The sequence below is a fragment of the Sinocyclocheilus grahami genome, unplaced genomic scaffold, assembly GCF_001515645.1.
Source record: "Sinocyclocheilus grahami isolate Dianchi unplaced genomic scaffold, SAMN03320097.WGS_v1.1 scaffold426.1, whole genome shotgun sequence".
Taxonomy (NCBI): Eukaryota; Metazoa; Chordata; class Actinopteri; order Cypriniformes; family Cyprinidae; genus Sinocyclocheilus; species Sinocyclocheilus grahami.
The window spans coordinates 1,591,800-1,606,890 of NW_015505605.1; the positions used below are offsets into that span (position 1 = coordinate 1,591,800).

Consider the following 15,091-nt stretch of genomic DNA (forward strand, 5'->3'; position numbering starts at 1 on the left):
GTTGTCGCATACCCAGTTCTAATGGAGGATGCAGATGTTCTGCTTCTCAAAATGTTCTTCTGAAAGAAAAAGACCCTAGTTATCTCCTTTAGACTTTACAGATCTCAACAATTTCTCAATCTATGTTCAGATTTGCTGAGACAAAAGTGAGAGATTTCATTATAAATTTATATAACTCGTATTATATATAAACTTAATATAAAATTCTTATCAGATTTATCCAAGATCATTTTTTGAGCTCTGCTAGTTTAATTTATAGCTCTATACTCTTTTAACATTTTGAAAAGGCTTACTTGAAAAAGGGGGTGGCTAACACATGGCTATATAGGACTACAGAAATTCAAAAGCTTAGTGAAGGTGACATTAAAGTCATGTGATCTTGCTGTAGTTTGTTTTTAGCCTATGTTTAGCTTTTTATTTCTGGTGATTGTATTTAGGCTTCAAAATTCATAAAAGTTCATTTGTAAAGATTATCATGATGAACAAAATGTGTAAAAACCGTAAACTTTTGTTTGAGCTTATTTTCTCCAATAATCCAATGGTTATGCAATTGGGTTTTTGTCAAGGGAACCAGGGTGATGCTAACTTATGGGCTGACCTACAAAAATATGTCATCAATGCAGCACTTGATTAGCGTCAAGTTCATCTGCGAGATGACCGTACAGAGAACACACGCTTATAAAAACCAGGCTTTGCACAGTATGTGCATACCGTGCTGCTGATGAAATTATTACGCCACATGCACTGCATGTATACCCTAGCACATACACGAAAATGTAAGTATTTTGTGGGCTTAATGAGACCGGCAGTTAGTCTTGAGCTATGAAAGCAGAACTTCTGCCTCTGAGCAGAAAAAAATTATTTTGGGAAGAAGGAGAATAATAAAAAGGAAGTGATGGTGACAGATGATGATAAGCAAGGAAAATACTGTTTGGTCAGTTTGGCCTTCGCCTGTTCAGATATCAGCTTAGCAGCAGCAGCATCCTGGAGATAAGAGGAGAGTGAAAGAGACACATAGTAATGAACACCTCCTTATCGTGCAGCTGGCTTGGTCCACTCGCGGTCGAACCGCTTCATTGTCATCTATGTGAGGAGTGCACATGCATAATCAGCCATGTGCTGCATTCACATGTCAAACAGCCACAGAGCAAGAAAAAGCCCCGGTTTAAAAACCAGATCCTACGCTGAGATGAAACTCTAGAGGAGGCACATTAGAGATAACTAGGGTCTCTTTTCTAGAATAAAACATTGAGAAGCAGTAGACTTAAGCTAAAGTCTCCATTTACTTGCCCTACTTTTATCTCATTGAATATCCTTTTTTAATAAGAAATGCATCACATTACAAGTAAAATGGTTTGCAAATGCTGTTTTATGTTGACTCTGTTACTCACTTGTGAGTTTCAAAGGCAGGATTTGTAAAATAGTCAAGAGCGACATATGGCTGGAAGCAGCATTTAAAGTGTCAATCCATTTAAAAATGTAGTGAGCTGTGTTAATGGGTGTCTTTCAACACAACAGTATTTGGTGCCCTTGGACTGTCTTCATATGGCTCATCTATGTGTGCTAATAGGTTAACCAAAGGGCAGTTTGCTTTTTCTAAGCAGGGCAAGGTTGAATTTATAGTGTGAATGTGCCCGGGCAGCTGTTCTGCAGATGCAACCAGATACAGATCTGGAGGGAAGTCATTTAAAACGACTGTTTGCACAGCAGAGAGGCGGAGCAATCCTGAAAAGCAGGATCAGAGAGGAGCGACACACACAATCAAACCCAAAGACAAACAAATTCCACAGAGTCATTTACATATCTGACCAAGTTCTGCTGACAAACAGTCATGGTCACATGCAAATGAGACATTATTAGTCTTTGATGGGTCATTACACTCCTTTGATTTCTGGGTTTGGTCAGATATGGCAGCTTGTTCCACATCAGGCTGTGGTGAGAGAGGCGGCCAACTAAGCATCTACACACACACACACACACACACACACACACACACTGCAGTGCTTCACTGCCCCTTTCCCTGTGGATCTAGAGGTGTCTATCTCCTTTTGCATGTAAAAGCAACAACAGGCCGTGACATTGTCAGACAAAGGCAGGTGGGTGTCGTCCAGACAGAATGGAGGGAGGAGTAAATGCAAATAATCTGGACCAACAGACACTTTCGGAGCTCTGATAATTAAAGCTTTTGTGTGACAGTACAGACGTGCAATTACCATAAAACCCTGGGCCTGTGGTTTAGAAACATAGTTTATATTATATCATGAATGGGGACATTGATTTATTTCCTGCTTTTCTGTTTGTCCATAGAAAGACTGTTACTGTATAAAAACTCCTATTATAGTTACATAAAAAAACAAAAGCTGTGGTTGCTTTAATGATGGTGTTTTTACAGTTAATGGAGTGTATTTTACAGTTAATAACTCTATATGTCTTTGATATAATTTTAATATACAATCCAAAATGGTATTGATGTATAAAAATGTTTACAGTTCATTAAAGTATTTTTTTCAGGAACTGTGGCAAAACACCATTGGAATAACTTACATAACACTTATAATGCAATAAACATTGAAACTAAAATTCAAAATTGCATAACTAATAAAAAAATAGGAAGAAAATAAAATGATATGGGTCACACATAGACGTCTGCCCTATTATTGTTTGTCAGTAAATAGTCAATACGTCAAAAAATAGTGAATATTTCTTACTTATAAAATGGTAGTTTTAATAATATTATATATAGTACATTGTACTAGTACATAACCTATATATTCTAATTATAATTTTCACCTTTTTTCACCATGTACTGTAGGATAATGTAGTGTAACATATTCACTGATATTTTTTGTTGTTGTTGTAAAATAATGTTTTTAATGCGCATGTCCAATATAAAGCAACAGCAAACACAATTTTATCATCCCACAGCACAACATTTTGGGGAAAGTAGCTTGTACTGGAAAAGCTGAAATGAAAACAACTGCGAACTACTGTAACGCTACTGAAAAGGTAGTTAAGGTAGTAGTTTTGCTGCTTTTAGTTAGTTTCTTCCACAACATTGATGGATAAACAAAGATGTTTATAGCTCCTGGCAATGAGAATAGGAAAAAAGACTGATGAAACAAGGCAGAGAGGCTTTTGGTGAAATAAAGAAAAGGAAAGAATGAGAAATGGAGGGATCTGATATGAATTAGAGCGTGGTGTTGGTACAGAGGAGCATTGTGGGTACCCAGCTGCAGCTTGGCTGTGGTTCAGACACACAGAGAGGAGAAAACCCTCCCTCACAAACAGGGACTGTGTTTCTCCTCCTAGCCCTTCACAATCCCCATTTACCCCATTCAGTGACTGCTGCCCTCTCTTTCCTCATTCCTCTCACACAAACCTACATCCTTCCTTAATATGTGCCCTATAGAAACATACAAACATCGTCAGTAATGACAAACTCTCTTGTGTTGCTAAAATGGTCCAAGCCCCAACATGTGTGTATGTGTGGTAGAGACGGGTTTGGATTATCTGTCTTTGTTTAACCCAACACCGATAATTGGCTCCTTAAGAGGTTAGTGCAGCTTTACGATCAAGCACTTTTAATGAGCTTTCCTCTACCTTCAGGGAGACATGAATCATAGACTTATGAACTAACCATCTTCAATACTTTTCACTGGCAAAGCTAAAACATATAAAATTATAATTACTACAACATGCAGTATCAGTATTTAGCAGAACAGTTCTCTGTATTCTTCAGCATTGAATGCAATACGTTTATTACCATTTCTGTAATATTTCAATATAATACATATACATTCTCTTGCCTATTATTTTTCACTAAGCTCGTCTTTGTAGGCAGCTCACGGAGTACCTTTTTTTTCAAAGGATATTTTTAATGCTCCCCTCATAAAAACTGTTGTGGTTGTTTTAGGTGGCTAAAGACGTGTCCATCCGTCTGCACAATGAGCTGGACGCTGTGGAGAAGAAGAGATCTCGTCTGGAGCAGGAGAACGAGGAGCTGAGGGTGAAACTACAGGATCTGGAGGTGGCCAAGCAGGTCCTGCAAGCGGAGATGGAGAAGGCCAGAGAGGTGAGAGATAACGGATCATTCCAGAAGCTTTCAGGATGCTGAGTAGCTAGCAAATGGTAGATATATATGACACATCTCAAATTTGTGGGAAACACAATGAGCTGCTGTGAATTTTACCACAGGAAAGAAGTGTGGTGTGCATTATGAAACCAAAGAAAAGATTCTGCTAGGGTGGTCTGGGTGCTGCCAGAGAATTGCTATGTGGTTGATAAAGTGAATCTGTGTGGTTGTTAAAGCCTTGTTATAAAACGGATAGTTCCGGTCCTTGATTCTGATTGGTTGAGCCAAGTTCGAAGCTGTTGTAAATTACTCTACAAACATACACCTTTGTTTACATTTGTGTGTTGTTCAGCAACCACTTTGTTGGAACCACAACCGTTTCTGAGGAACTACATTGTTTGGTGGAAGAATACTGTTTTTATCTATCTATCTATCTGTTATGAATCTATCTGTATTGATTAGTAAAGAATTTAAATGACAAGTCCACAAGTGGTGGCCACAAGTTGGCCATTTGGAGCTGGAACTATCCGTTTTTGGTAATTTTAGCTGCAATGATGGAAATTAGTGTGAGTTTCGTAAGAAGTTGCTAATTGGGGAAAATAGGATCATTAATTAGTTTCAGATTCTCCGAAAAGGCTTCATTAGGAGCCCCAAATAAGGTTTCTGAAAAGAAAAGTGTTTATATTGTACTTGATTTGGCTTGGGGCAGAACTCTTAATGTTGACACTTTCGTTTAACTTCGCTGTAGTCAAAGCTCTATGTGTGTTACGGCAGGAGCTGAGGGCCCTTCGCTCGGACTGATCTGTTGACTCTCTCTGTGTAAATGTCAGCTCGGGTGGGTGGGTTTGAGGGTGGACGGGGAGCACATGAATTTAGCATTAGATTTTCTCTACTGACAGTTTAACGAGGAGGAACAAAAAGCATGCTACTTGTGTTTGGTTAATTCTCTGTTTTGGCCTGCATTCTTTTGGTAATAAATGTTCCTTTGTGTTCTGAGTAATGGATCATTGGCAGGATGGTCTATGTCGGCTCAATGGTTGGTCTGTGCTCTATTAGCTATGTCTGCTGCATGATAGAAAGTGATGAATGCATTATTGTATGAAGCAACGGTCATTATTGGTCGGTTCACTCTTTTCTTTGAGAATCATTTTACGGGGTGTTGTATACCGCTGTGATAGTCAATGCCAGCGCTCTGATTCGCTCGGCTGCTCTGCTTTGGGTCGGCTCACAGGTTTGCTCTGTGTTCTTATTGGCTGAAAGCCCAGGGCAGGATGCGTGCCGCTCTCTGTTGTTGAGGACTGAATTCTTGGCATAGCGGGCACTTATGGTACACAGCGAGAGTTCATCCTCAACTGAACTTCCAGAAAAGAGCCAGTAGAGCCTTTCAGACAACAGATGACTCAAAGAATGGAAAGAAACGATGGATCATTACATGTAAAAGAAGATGATCTGGCTGAGCACAATATCTCACTCTGACATACACTCAGTTAACAAAGTACAGGATGAAAGAGATGTATAAACAGTTATTAGAACAAAAACTCAATTCTAATGGGTCAGTCGTGGAATTCTGCAGTAAAATAGGCCTATTTTTGTATAATGATAGCTAAACTGTATTTGTAATTGATTTCATAAATAGCTGTGCTAGTTTTATGTCTTTTTCTGTATATTATAACTTATTAATTATTGCTAATTTCTTTAATAACAAGTTCCTGATAAGGACGGTCTGTACATTTTCTTTGACTTCTATAGACAAAATGTATCTGTTCTATCGTTACAAACATGGATCAGCACCAATTAGGTGCACAAAAACGAAACTGGAAGAAATGCAACAGTAAAAACGTCCTTACCTGGTTAACTGTACGTTATCATACTGTAGGGTGAAAAATGTTAAGTTGTTTAGCATTGCATTATATGATATTTCACTGTAAAATACTAAGAAATTTAATTCCCAGAATTCCTTGCATGAAACATCTCATTTTATTTTATTTTTTATTTTATTTCAATTGAATTTTATTGAATTTTATTTTTTTCTTATTTTTCATTTAGTTATTTATTAGGGTGTTTTGTGTTATATTTTCTGTTGTATCACCATATTTTATAGGCTACTTGATTAACTTGATTAACTTCTGTATTATTATGGTTATTATAGTTCAAGTAGAAGTAGTTTCTACTGGTGATTAGATAGTTCAAGATGTTTTTTACTGTACATTTAAAAGAATATTTGTTTTAAGTGGATGTAAAGTTACATCTGATGATGCATGTGCTAAATTATTAAACTAAACAAATGTCAGTGGTGAAAACCATAAGGAAGAATGGACAGAAAAAAAACTTGCAGCAATGTCTAATTTATTTCCCAACCATGATCACTAATCGCTTTATTTTAAAAGAGACTTCTCAGACTTTTAGTAGGTCAGTGAGAACAGAGGACAGAGTCTGCATGAGGACCACGCTGATGTCCTCAGATCACCATCAAAGACCTCCCTTCCTGACACAAAAATAAACACTCAAAATGAAAGCTTGCTGATATAGGTTTTTTTGAACCTAGATAGCACCCCACCCAAAAATCTTAATTTTTTCCATCCCACAAATGCTTTAGTTCTCCTTCTATGCTCTCCATCCCTCATTCTGAAACTCTCTCTCAAGACTTCATTTAACACACAGCGGGTATCGATCGGTACTGCAGCTGGCGTGAAGTCTCATGGGTGATTAGGTTCACATGTCTACTGCTGCTGTGAGTGTAAGAGGTGTGTGTTTGTGTGTGTTTATGGCTTCTGATGGTGGTCGCTATGTGGAGGGGCTGTTTTATAGGGCCTGTTTTACAGGTGTTTAATAGGCTTCGGTACAGTAAAAGGTTAGTATAAGAGTGCAACCTTATTACTGTTGTTTCTTTCTCCAAATACACATTCATACCAATAGCTCATTTGTTAATGTATCATTTAGAGCCCAATGTGTCTCAAAAACAGCATGTATTAGTGGCATACTGGTATTATCCATAGACAGCTTATTTGTTGATCCAGAGCCCTTCTAGACTGTGCTAGAGGAAACAGTCCTATGAGGCTGACTGAACTTTTATTTATATTTTTCAGGAAGCTCCTATCTTTGTTTTGTTCTGAAGGGGAAACCCTGAGAAAGGAAGGAAGTGCAGGGTCTCTGAAGCAGGGTTCATTAACTCAGCATCAGCCGCTCTGATGGAAACAAACACTAGATGAGGAAAAATTACAGCTGGACAGTCAGCGGAGTCATGCGTCAGGGCTATTTAATCTTTAAAACCCCCTTGTTGGGAAAAGCACAGGAAGATTTTGAGGAATTCTGAGCAATCCAGAATATTCAGAGTTTGCCGAAAACTCCCTGAAAGTTTGAGGGGTGATGTGGGATTTAGCAGGTGGTCATGTAACTGTTTTTTCAGAAGTAGAGTAATGAAACGCTGACTCAGACTATTTGATGATTACGAGAACAGTCATAAGTCAGTAAGCACAGTGCTGTGAGCTTTTATAAGAAATCATTTCCAGATATATATGAGTCTTGACATTTCAAGACAAATTGATGTACTTTTCTCTTACAGTGGTGGTACCATGGTACTGAATGATCTCTATGTTCATGTACAATGGTGTTTACATGGTACATGATACTCTGTACCTTGAAGATACTAATGGTACATATGTGGTCCAATAACCCTAGTAGAATGTCCTGTACCAGGATACTTTGTAGTACTTGTTTGCGTGGTTATAGTGGTGCATTTCAAATTGCCCTTTTCTGTCTATTCTAATACTATTCAATTAATTAGATTCATGAATGCACAATGCACACAGTCATAATAAAGTGAGTGTTCTCAGACTATATTTACAATATCCAGTTTTCTTTGTATCCAGTATTTACATTGCTATAAATAACACAAAGAAGAGAGTTAAATAGAGGCTCAGTAGCTCCAGGGTTGTGAGGTTTTGAGTCTGGGAAGGTTTGGCAGCTGTGTTTGCTGTGTTTCTCTGTATTGTACGGTGTCTGACCTGTGTAGCAGCATCAAAGCACATGGCATTCGAGGTTTTGTACTGGTTTGGAACATGATGGGAAATATAGAGAATCAAAGCAAGTGAGAAATACACACATATACACTCACACACGTGTGACCTGGATATGTTTATTTTCTCAAAAACCAAGAAGTCCCTTGTGAAAAAGGAGTACACTTTAGCATACTTTTAAAAGAGTACTTTTTACAGAAATGATATGTTTTAAAATATTTTTAAGTGTTAACAGGCTGTTTTTGATGCATAATTGCATGTTAATTGCTATAAAATTAAAATACATTATTATAAATGCAGTTAGTTGAACTTTAGAGTGCTGTTTTGACCTACTTCATACTTCATAAGTACTTATATTGTAAAGTGTGCTGCCAAATGTACTGACAAGCGTTTATAATAAACTAAAAATACTTTAAATGTAATTTCTCTATGAATCTTGTAATTATGCAGTTTTAATGAAGTTGCAATTTAATAAATTTCAACTTTATATGTGATATCGATTAACACACTACCGTTGAAATTAAGTACTTAATGTGCTTTAGGTGTTAGTCAACTCATCAAAGCATACTTCTTTAAAACATAATGATTTATTTTAAAATGTACTTTAAAGTAAAGCTTCAAATCTGCAAGTACAGTTTTTTTTACACACTTTTAAGATTTGATGTACACTAAAATTACACGCAGTGAATACAATTAAGCGCACTTCTTTTTCACAAGGCGTATCATTCATGTCCTTAGAGTTTACTATACTTGGAGTTAGGGGTTTGTCCAAATATCTATTGAATGAGTATGAGCATGAGCAGTAATATTGAGGATTGCCTTAGCAAACACCAATGTTAATATTTTATGTGTACTATTCCTGCATTTCAGGAAGTGCAACCAACTCCTGGTTAAATCTGACACACATCCACATACAGATAACATTTTCTTTCCTCAGGGAGTGAGAGGTGATTTCATGCTCTAGTAAAGGTCTGCATGAAAAACCAAACATACTACACAAGACACGCTAGACTGAAGCATGCAAAACTCGTGAACACACACATTCAGGCCTGGATTGCACTATATAGGTTAGACCAGTGGTTCCCAACCCTGGTCCTGGAGGCACCCCAACACTGCACATTTTGCATGTCTCCTTTCTCTGACACACTAATTTCAGGTCTTGGAGTCTCTACTAATGAGCTGATGACCTGAATCAGGTGTGTTTGATTAAGGAGACATGCAAAACATGCAGTGTTGGGGTGCCTCCAGGACCAGGGTTGGGAACCACTGGGTTAGACTATAGCCAAATACACACTGATATTAATAAGAAATGTTTCTTGAGCTGCAAATCAGCATATTAGAATGATTTCTGAAGGCTCACGTGACACTGAAGACTGGTGTAAGTATGCTCAAAATTCAGCCTTATATATAAATGTAATAATAATTTAAAGATACAATAAATTACATTTTAAAATAGAAAACACCTATTTTCAATTTTTACTGTGTTTTATTTAAATAAATGCATAATAAATATTCATAACAAAACATTTTTTGAACAGTATTGTAATTTCTAAACAAATTAGCTAAACCAAGTTTTACTTTTTTTCTGGCTGGTCATACACACTTCATACAAACTAAAGGCAACACACACCTCTGATGTTGCTGTTTGCCATTCATCATGTCTTCCTCTTTTTCCTTTTTGAGCCATTTGTATAGAGCTATTTTTGAATGTCAGATCACCAGACCCGTGTTGGTCAGGTAAAAAAGGGTCTAATTTTTAAAAGCGTCTGGGATGTCAGTGCTTACATGATCTGACATCAAAGTCACAGTAGTAGGATTTAGATTTGCACATTTAAATGAAAGCCATTATCTGTCTTAAACCCAGACTCTGATATACGAACTGTTATACGAACACTTACTAGCTCTGTATGTGTGTGTATGTTTGTACACATCAGACAGAGAGCTTGTAATCTCCAACTGCTTCCACTTGAAAATTACTGAACAAATGGCACAGACAAAACAAACAATAAGAGGATGTGGGGAGAGAGTTAGTGGCAAGCTCTTTTTTATGAAGCTCAGCACTATGCAGAACTGACAGACAAAGAAAGCACAGAAAGGGAAATGTGTGTTTGATTGATGCCTGGAGTCTGGACCCTTAAGTTTGATACACACACACATACAGAAAGACATATAATGCAGCTAGAGGTTATTCGATTTGATAGTGACAATGCTGCAGCGCTTGTAGGTCATTTATAAAACTCATGCACACACACAAAACACATGCATGCACCAACTGGCTAGTCTATTTCTGCTTTTAATGGCGGGGTAATTGTGTTGTCTCCTGGATACATCTCCATACAAAGTGCATTAGGTGAGCAGCATGTCATGTATTAAGATTGTGTCTGTGGAAACCAGCTGAGATCAGCTGTTTGAAAGAAGTTTAGCATGTCGGACAAGATTAGATCTGTCAGGTTCCCTGCTGTGACAATCTTTTTGTAGGCTAGAAATATTGTCCAGACAATACATACTAGCCTGTTTACTTGTTTGAATAGTTTATTTTATTTTCATTATTATTGTTTGATACTAGTGGCATATATTTTGAAAGTTTGAGATCAATATGAGTTTTAAAAATACTTTTATTCAGCAAGGATGCATTAAATTGATCAAAAACAGTGACAGAAAAGACATATATATATTGTTACAAAAGATTTCTGTTTCAAATAAATGCTGTTCTTTTGAACTTTCCATTCATTAAAGATTCCTGATGGTTTCATTATTTCATGGTTTCTACTAGTGCTGTGAAACGATTAATCGCGATTAATCGCATCTAAAATAAAAGTTTTTCTTTACATAATATACAGTATGTGTGTATACTGTGTATATTTATTATGTATATATAAATAGAAACACATGCATGTATATATTTAAGAAAAATATGTTATGTTTATATATTAAATATATTTATATATAATATAAAATATAAGAATATAAATATATAAATGTATATACATGTAAATACTTTCAAAATATATACTGTATGTGTGTGTATTTATATATACATAATAAATATACACAGTACACATATATTATGTAAACAAAACTTAATTTTTTGGATGTGATTAATCGTGATTAATCGCGATTAATCGTTGGACAGCACTAGTTTTTACATAAATATTGTGCGGCACAGCACAGATGATAATAGAAAATACTTCAAGCAGCAAATGATTTGTGATTTTTGATCATTTCTGAAGGATCATGTGACACTGAAAACTGGAGTAATGATGCTGAAAATTCAGCTTTACATAGCAGGAATAAATTACATTTTAAAATATAGTCAAATAGAAAACAGTTATTTTAAATTGTAATAATATTTCACAATATTACTGTATTTTTGATCAACTTTTTCAGGTTTCAAATTTTGAACTTACTGACCCCAAACTTAATAAAAAAGTATTTTAAAACCTTAAACAGGAGCTATAAGATTTATAATCAGCTGAAAGTGTGTTTGTGGCACAGATATCTCTAACAACTGTATGAATAGCTTTTTCTCACAGAGAGCTTGTATTGATCTACAGTTCTATTTCAGTTGTGTCATGCAGCTCCCATCCACTTGTGTTTCCCAGGACTGAGGTTAACTGAATTTGATTTGCAATGCTACTGATTATGCTAAAAAAAAAATCCATATTATTGAATCAAGCCATTCAATACAATACATTCATTTTTTTAATATATTGTTTACAGTGTGTGAGATGTTAAAAAGCGAAAAAGAAGCATTTGTTCATACAGAAGACAAGTCCTCATTCCTGTTACCAGATTTACACACGTGTTCAGGCCTTTACATCATTACACAACACAACTAGTGCCTCCTGGCCTCTGATCGAATTCACAGGTCTCTTAGGTCAAGCTAAGTGGTTAGATCTCAGATCCTCCGCTTTCTTCCTAATCAGATCAGTAAGCTGTTGCTTTGATTTTGAGTATGAGACAGATCTTATATAAGACATGTCTCCTCATATCCAGGCTCTTGGGAACTCCTTGTCCTGTGAACCTCATCTGGGTCAACCAACAATCTTCCACTTTCATGACACACACACACACACACACACACACACCTCTCATGACACACACACACACACACACACACACACACACACACACACACACACACACACACACACACACACTGAGTGCTTTAGAAAAGCATGTGCATGCACTTTGCTGCATTGATTTATATAGAGCATGGATAACAGTCTTCGCTTCACTGCCTTTGCACAAGACTAACTATCAATATTCATCTGCGTCTGTACACCTCACTGATCTGTTAAAGGGTTATTCATTATGGCTTGTTGTAATCTGCAGACTCTTGTAATTTTAGCACGTTCAAAAAGGGAATCCTGTGGTTTAAATATAGATTTACGAATCATCTGTAAATGTGATGGGTTATTTACAGACAAAACTCCTAAATTGCTTTTGGAGAAGCGCTGATCTTCTGTTTTAGATATAATGGCTTGAGAAGTGAGCTGAGAGTGAGATTGATTACTTAATCACATCAGAATTATACTTTCAGCGATTCTCTTCAGTAAAATGGGTTTATTACTGCAGTCCAGTGACCTGCTCACCTTATCAATGTAATCTGTCTAGACCAATAACCTGAGGGGATATGGCCAGCAGAAACTACAGCTCTATTACTGTAGTCCTCACTACATACTGCACAGTATATAGCAGATTCAGAAAGAAAAAAGCTGAAAGTGACTCTGGAATTCAAAATATTGGAGCAAAATCTGCTTAAATATTTTTTTTTTATATCATTTTAATAATGTTTTTTTTTAACATTTTAACCTAGGCCTAGGTGTACATACAAAAAAATCACATATGTGTTGAGCCAGATTTAATTTGATGTAACAGTCATATTTATTTAGATAGAGAATTTATGTTATTTGAGCCATATCTTAAAATTAAGTTAATTGATATTAGGTCATACTTATTATTATTATTTTTTTGCTGTCATAAAACCAGTTAATTTTGATTAGTTATTTTTCTGCATTGTCTAACTTTTTTTTCAGTGCGTAAAATCATGACACACACATGCCATTATACATTGTACGTACATTCTCTGCTTGTGCACAGTATACTTAAATATTTTCTGCATGCCTTGAGCTACAGTGCAGCTAAACTCCTTAAACCAGCATGCATACTGATTCATCATGCTATCATTATGAATTCATACTCCAGTTTGTTCAGCTGAAGCATTCAAGCATCCATTCAATACTGATTGAGGTGCAATGTGTTTATTTATGTACTGTAGACAGTTATCTTCATTAATAAAGAAAGGCCATTGATTAAGAAGTCATTAAATGCCTCACAATCTAATTACACAGCTCTTGGATAAATAAGTCTGTTTTCTAATGATGACTGTTTCTCTCTAATGACCATCTAAATGCTTGACCATTTCAATAATCTAGTAATGATTTTTCAATAGCTTGCTGCAACATCTAAACATTCTTATCTAAAACATTTCCTTCTGAGCTTTAACGGCAATAGCAAATCAACTGAATGTGAATTTACTATATTTTTCCCCGTTGTCACTAATCACCAACTCTGTAGCCGTCTCAATGCACATGTATTTTTATGTATTTCATGTATACTCAGATTTTCTTTTTTTTATTTCCATATAGCATCTTTCTCAATTGACGACCCCATCTGTATTTTGACTAAGCAATTTTGGAAAGCATGAATCAATAATATTTTTATATAATAGTAGAAGTTTGACTATTTCACCATTATGGCTTAAAAAATTTAAATAGACTTTGACTTCACAGCTCAGGTTTGTCGCTAGTGTTTTGAACTGGGGTGTTTTTCATGATGCATTTATGGCTCAAATCAGCCTGACTGCAGAATTGAGAGCGATTTCAAATTGCCTGCTTCTTCAGAGATTCTGGTCCAGCCAAACAATTGCCATTGAGATGAATGGGTATGCTTATGGATGACTTTCTTCAAGACCTCCGTCCCATATCCTATTATATATTGCTGATGTGTGTACTTGTCCATCATATTTTCTCCAGCTCAGTAATTCTTTCTCTTACTCGCTCGCTCTCAGACTTTTCATATAGCCTCTTGGGATTTGAGAGGTTCTCCTGATATATTTTGCGGCAAAATTTTTTTTTTGAATCGAGTCTGAGATGTGTTCTAGTTCAGGACTAGTACAGACTGTCTGCTAATGCAAAAGTGAAGAATAGACCATTCAGATGTCTACAAACCTGCAAATCTTACTCATATATTTTCATCCTCTGCTATGCTGTAAACTGAGGAAACTGACCTATTTTGGTCTTTTCCACATATTCCAAAAACCTCCCCCAAATTCAGTCTCGCACTCTGAATGCCAAATGTCGTTCTTAATACAAATGAGAGTACAAAGTGAGCAATAAGTTGTAATGTTTGGAGAGTTTTCATCCGCCAAGAGCGCATGCGGTTCGCAACCTGACACGCTAATGAGCGTCAAGTGCTTGCTATTCACTCTAACAAGCGCATGGGCTCCCTGATTGAATTCCGCTGAAATGGGAGGGCGAGATACAAAGACAAAGAGCAGTTTATGTGGCTGTGGGGAGCTGGATGTTTCACTCCTGTTATGACGTACTGTCTTTCATGCAGAAAACGAGGACAGATACTCGATCCAAAGCTTTGGTGGTATGTAGGACAGGTCATAGATGAAGGGGCCAATTCCTTCAGGCTGATTCTAAACAGGTTTATAGTCAGTTCCCTTTCATGGGAACTTCGAACTGCGTCCTCTAGGGGTCGCTATGGGGAACGTCTCGTCGTGACCCGTGTCTGAAGCATACATTGATAAAACACCAACTTGTTGGCCGGTGACAGCCATGACATCACTACCGGTGCGACTATAATATAAAATAGGCACCGGGAGCACACATCATTCACTTCTTCGTCACGATCTATTCATTATTTGTTTGGGTGAAGAGCACGCACGTGATGCCTCCGAGGAGGCAATCGGCGTACACTGCGAGCGTTTTTT

At 36.7% G+C, this 15,091-nt stretch overlaps 1 protein-coding gene and 1 long non-coding RNA gene across 2 annotated transcripts in view; both read left to right on the plus strand.

Moving 5' to 3' along the window:
- The first annotated feature begins 895 nt into the window (after positions 1-895).
- The window catches only part of LOC107551509 (protein SOGA1-like), a 56,378-nt gene continuing 42,182 nt past the window's right edge, over positions 896-15,091 (plus strand). Inside the window, exons 1-2 of the mRNA XM_016233124.1 lie at positions 896-934; positions 3,914-4,072. Coding sequence (XP_016088610.1) covers positions 896-934; positions 3,914-4,072 — 198 coding nt within the window. The remainder of the gene's footprint in view (positions 935-3,913; positions 4,073-15,091) is intronic.
- LOC107551549 (uncharacterized) overlaps positions 14,653-15,091 on the plus strand; it is a 6,266-nt gene continuing 5,827 nt past the window's right edge. Inside the window, exon 1 of the long non-coding RNA XR_001604778.1 lies at positions 14,653-14,805. This is a non-coding gene — a long non-coding RNA (uncharacterized lncRNA). The remainder of the gene's footprint in view (positions 14,806-15,091) is intronic.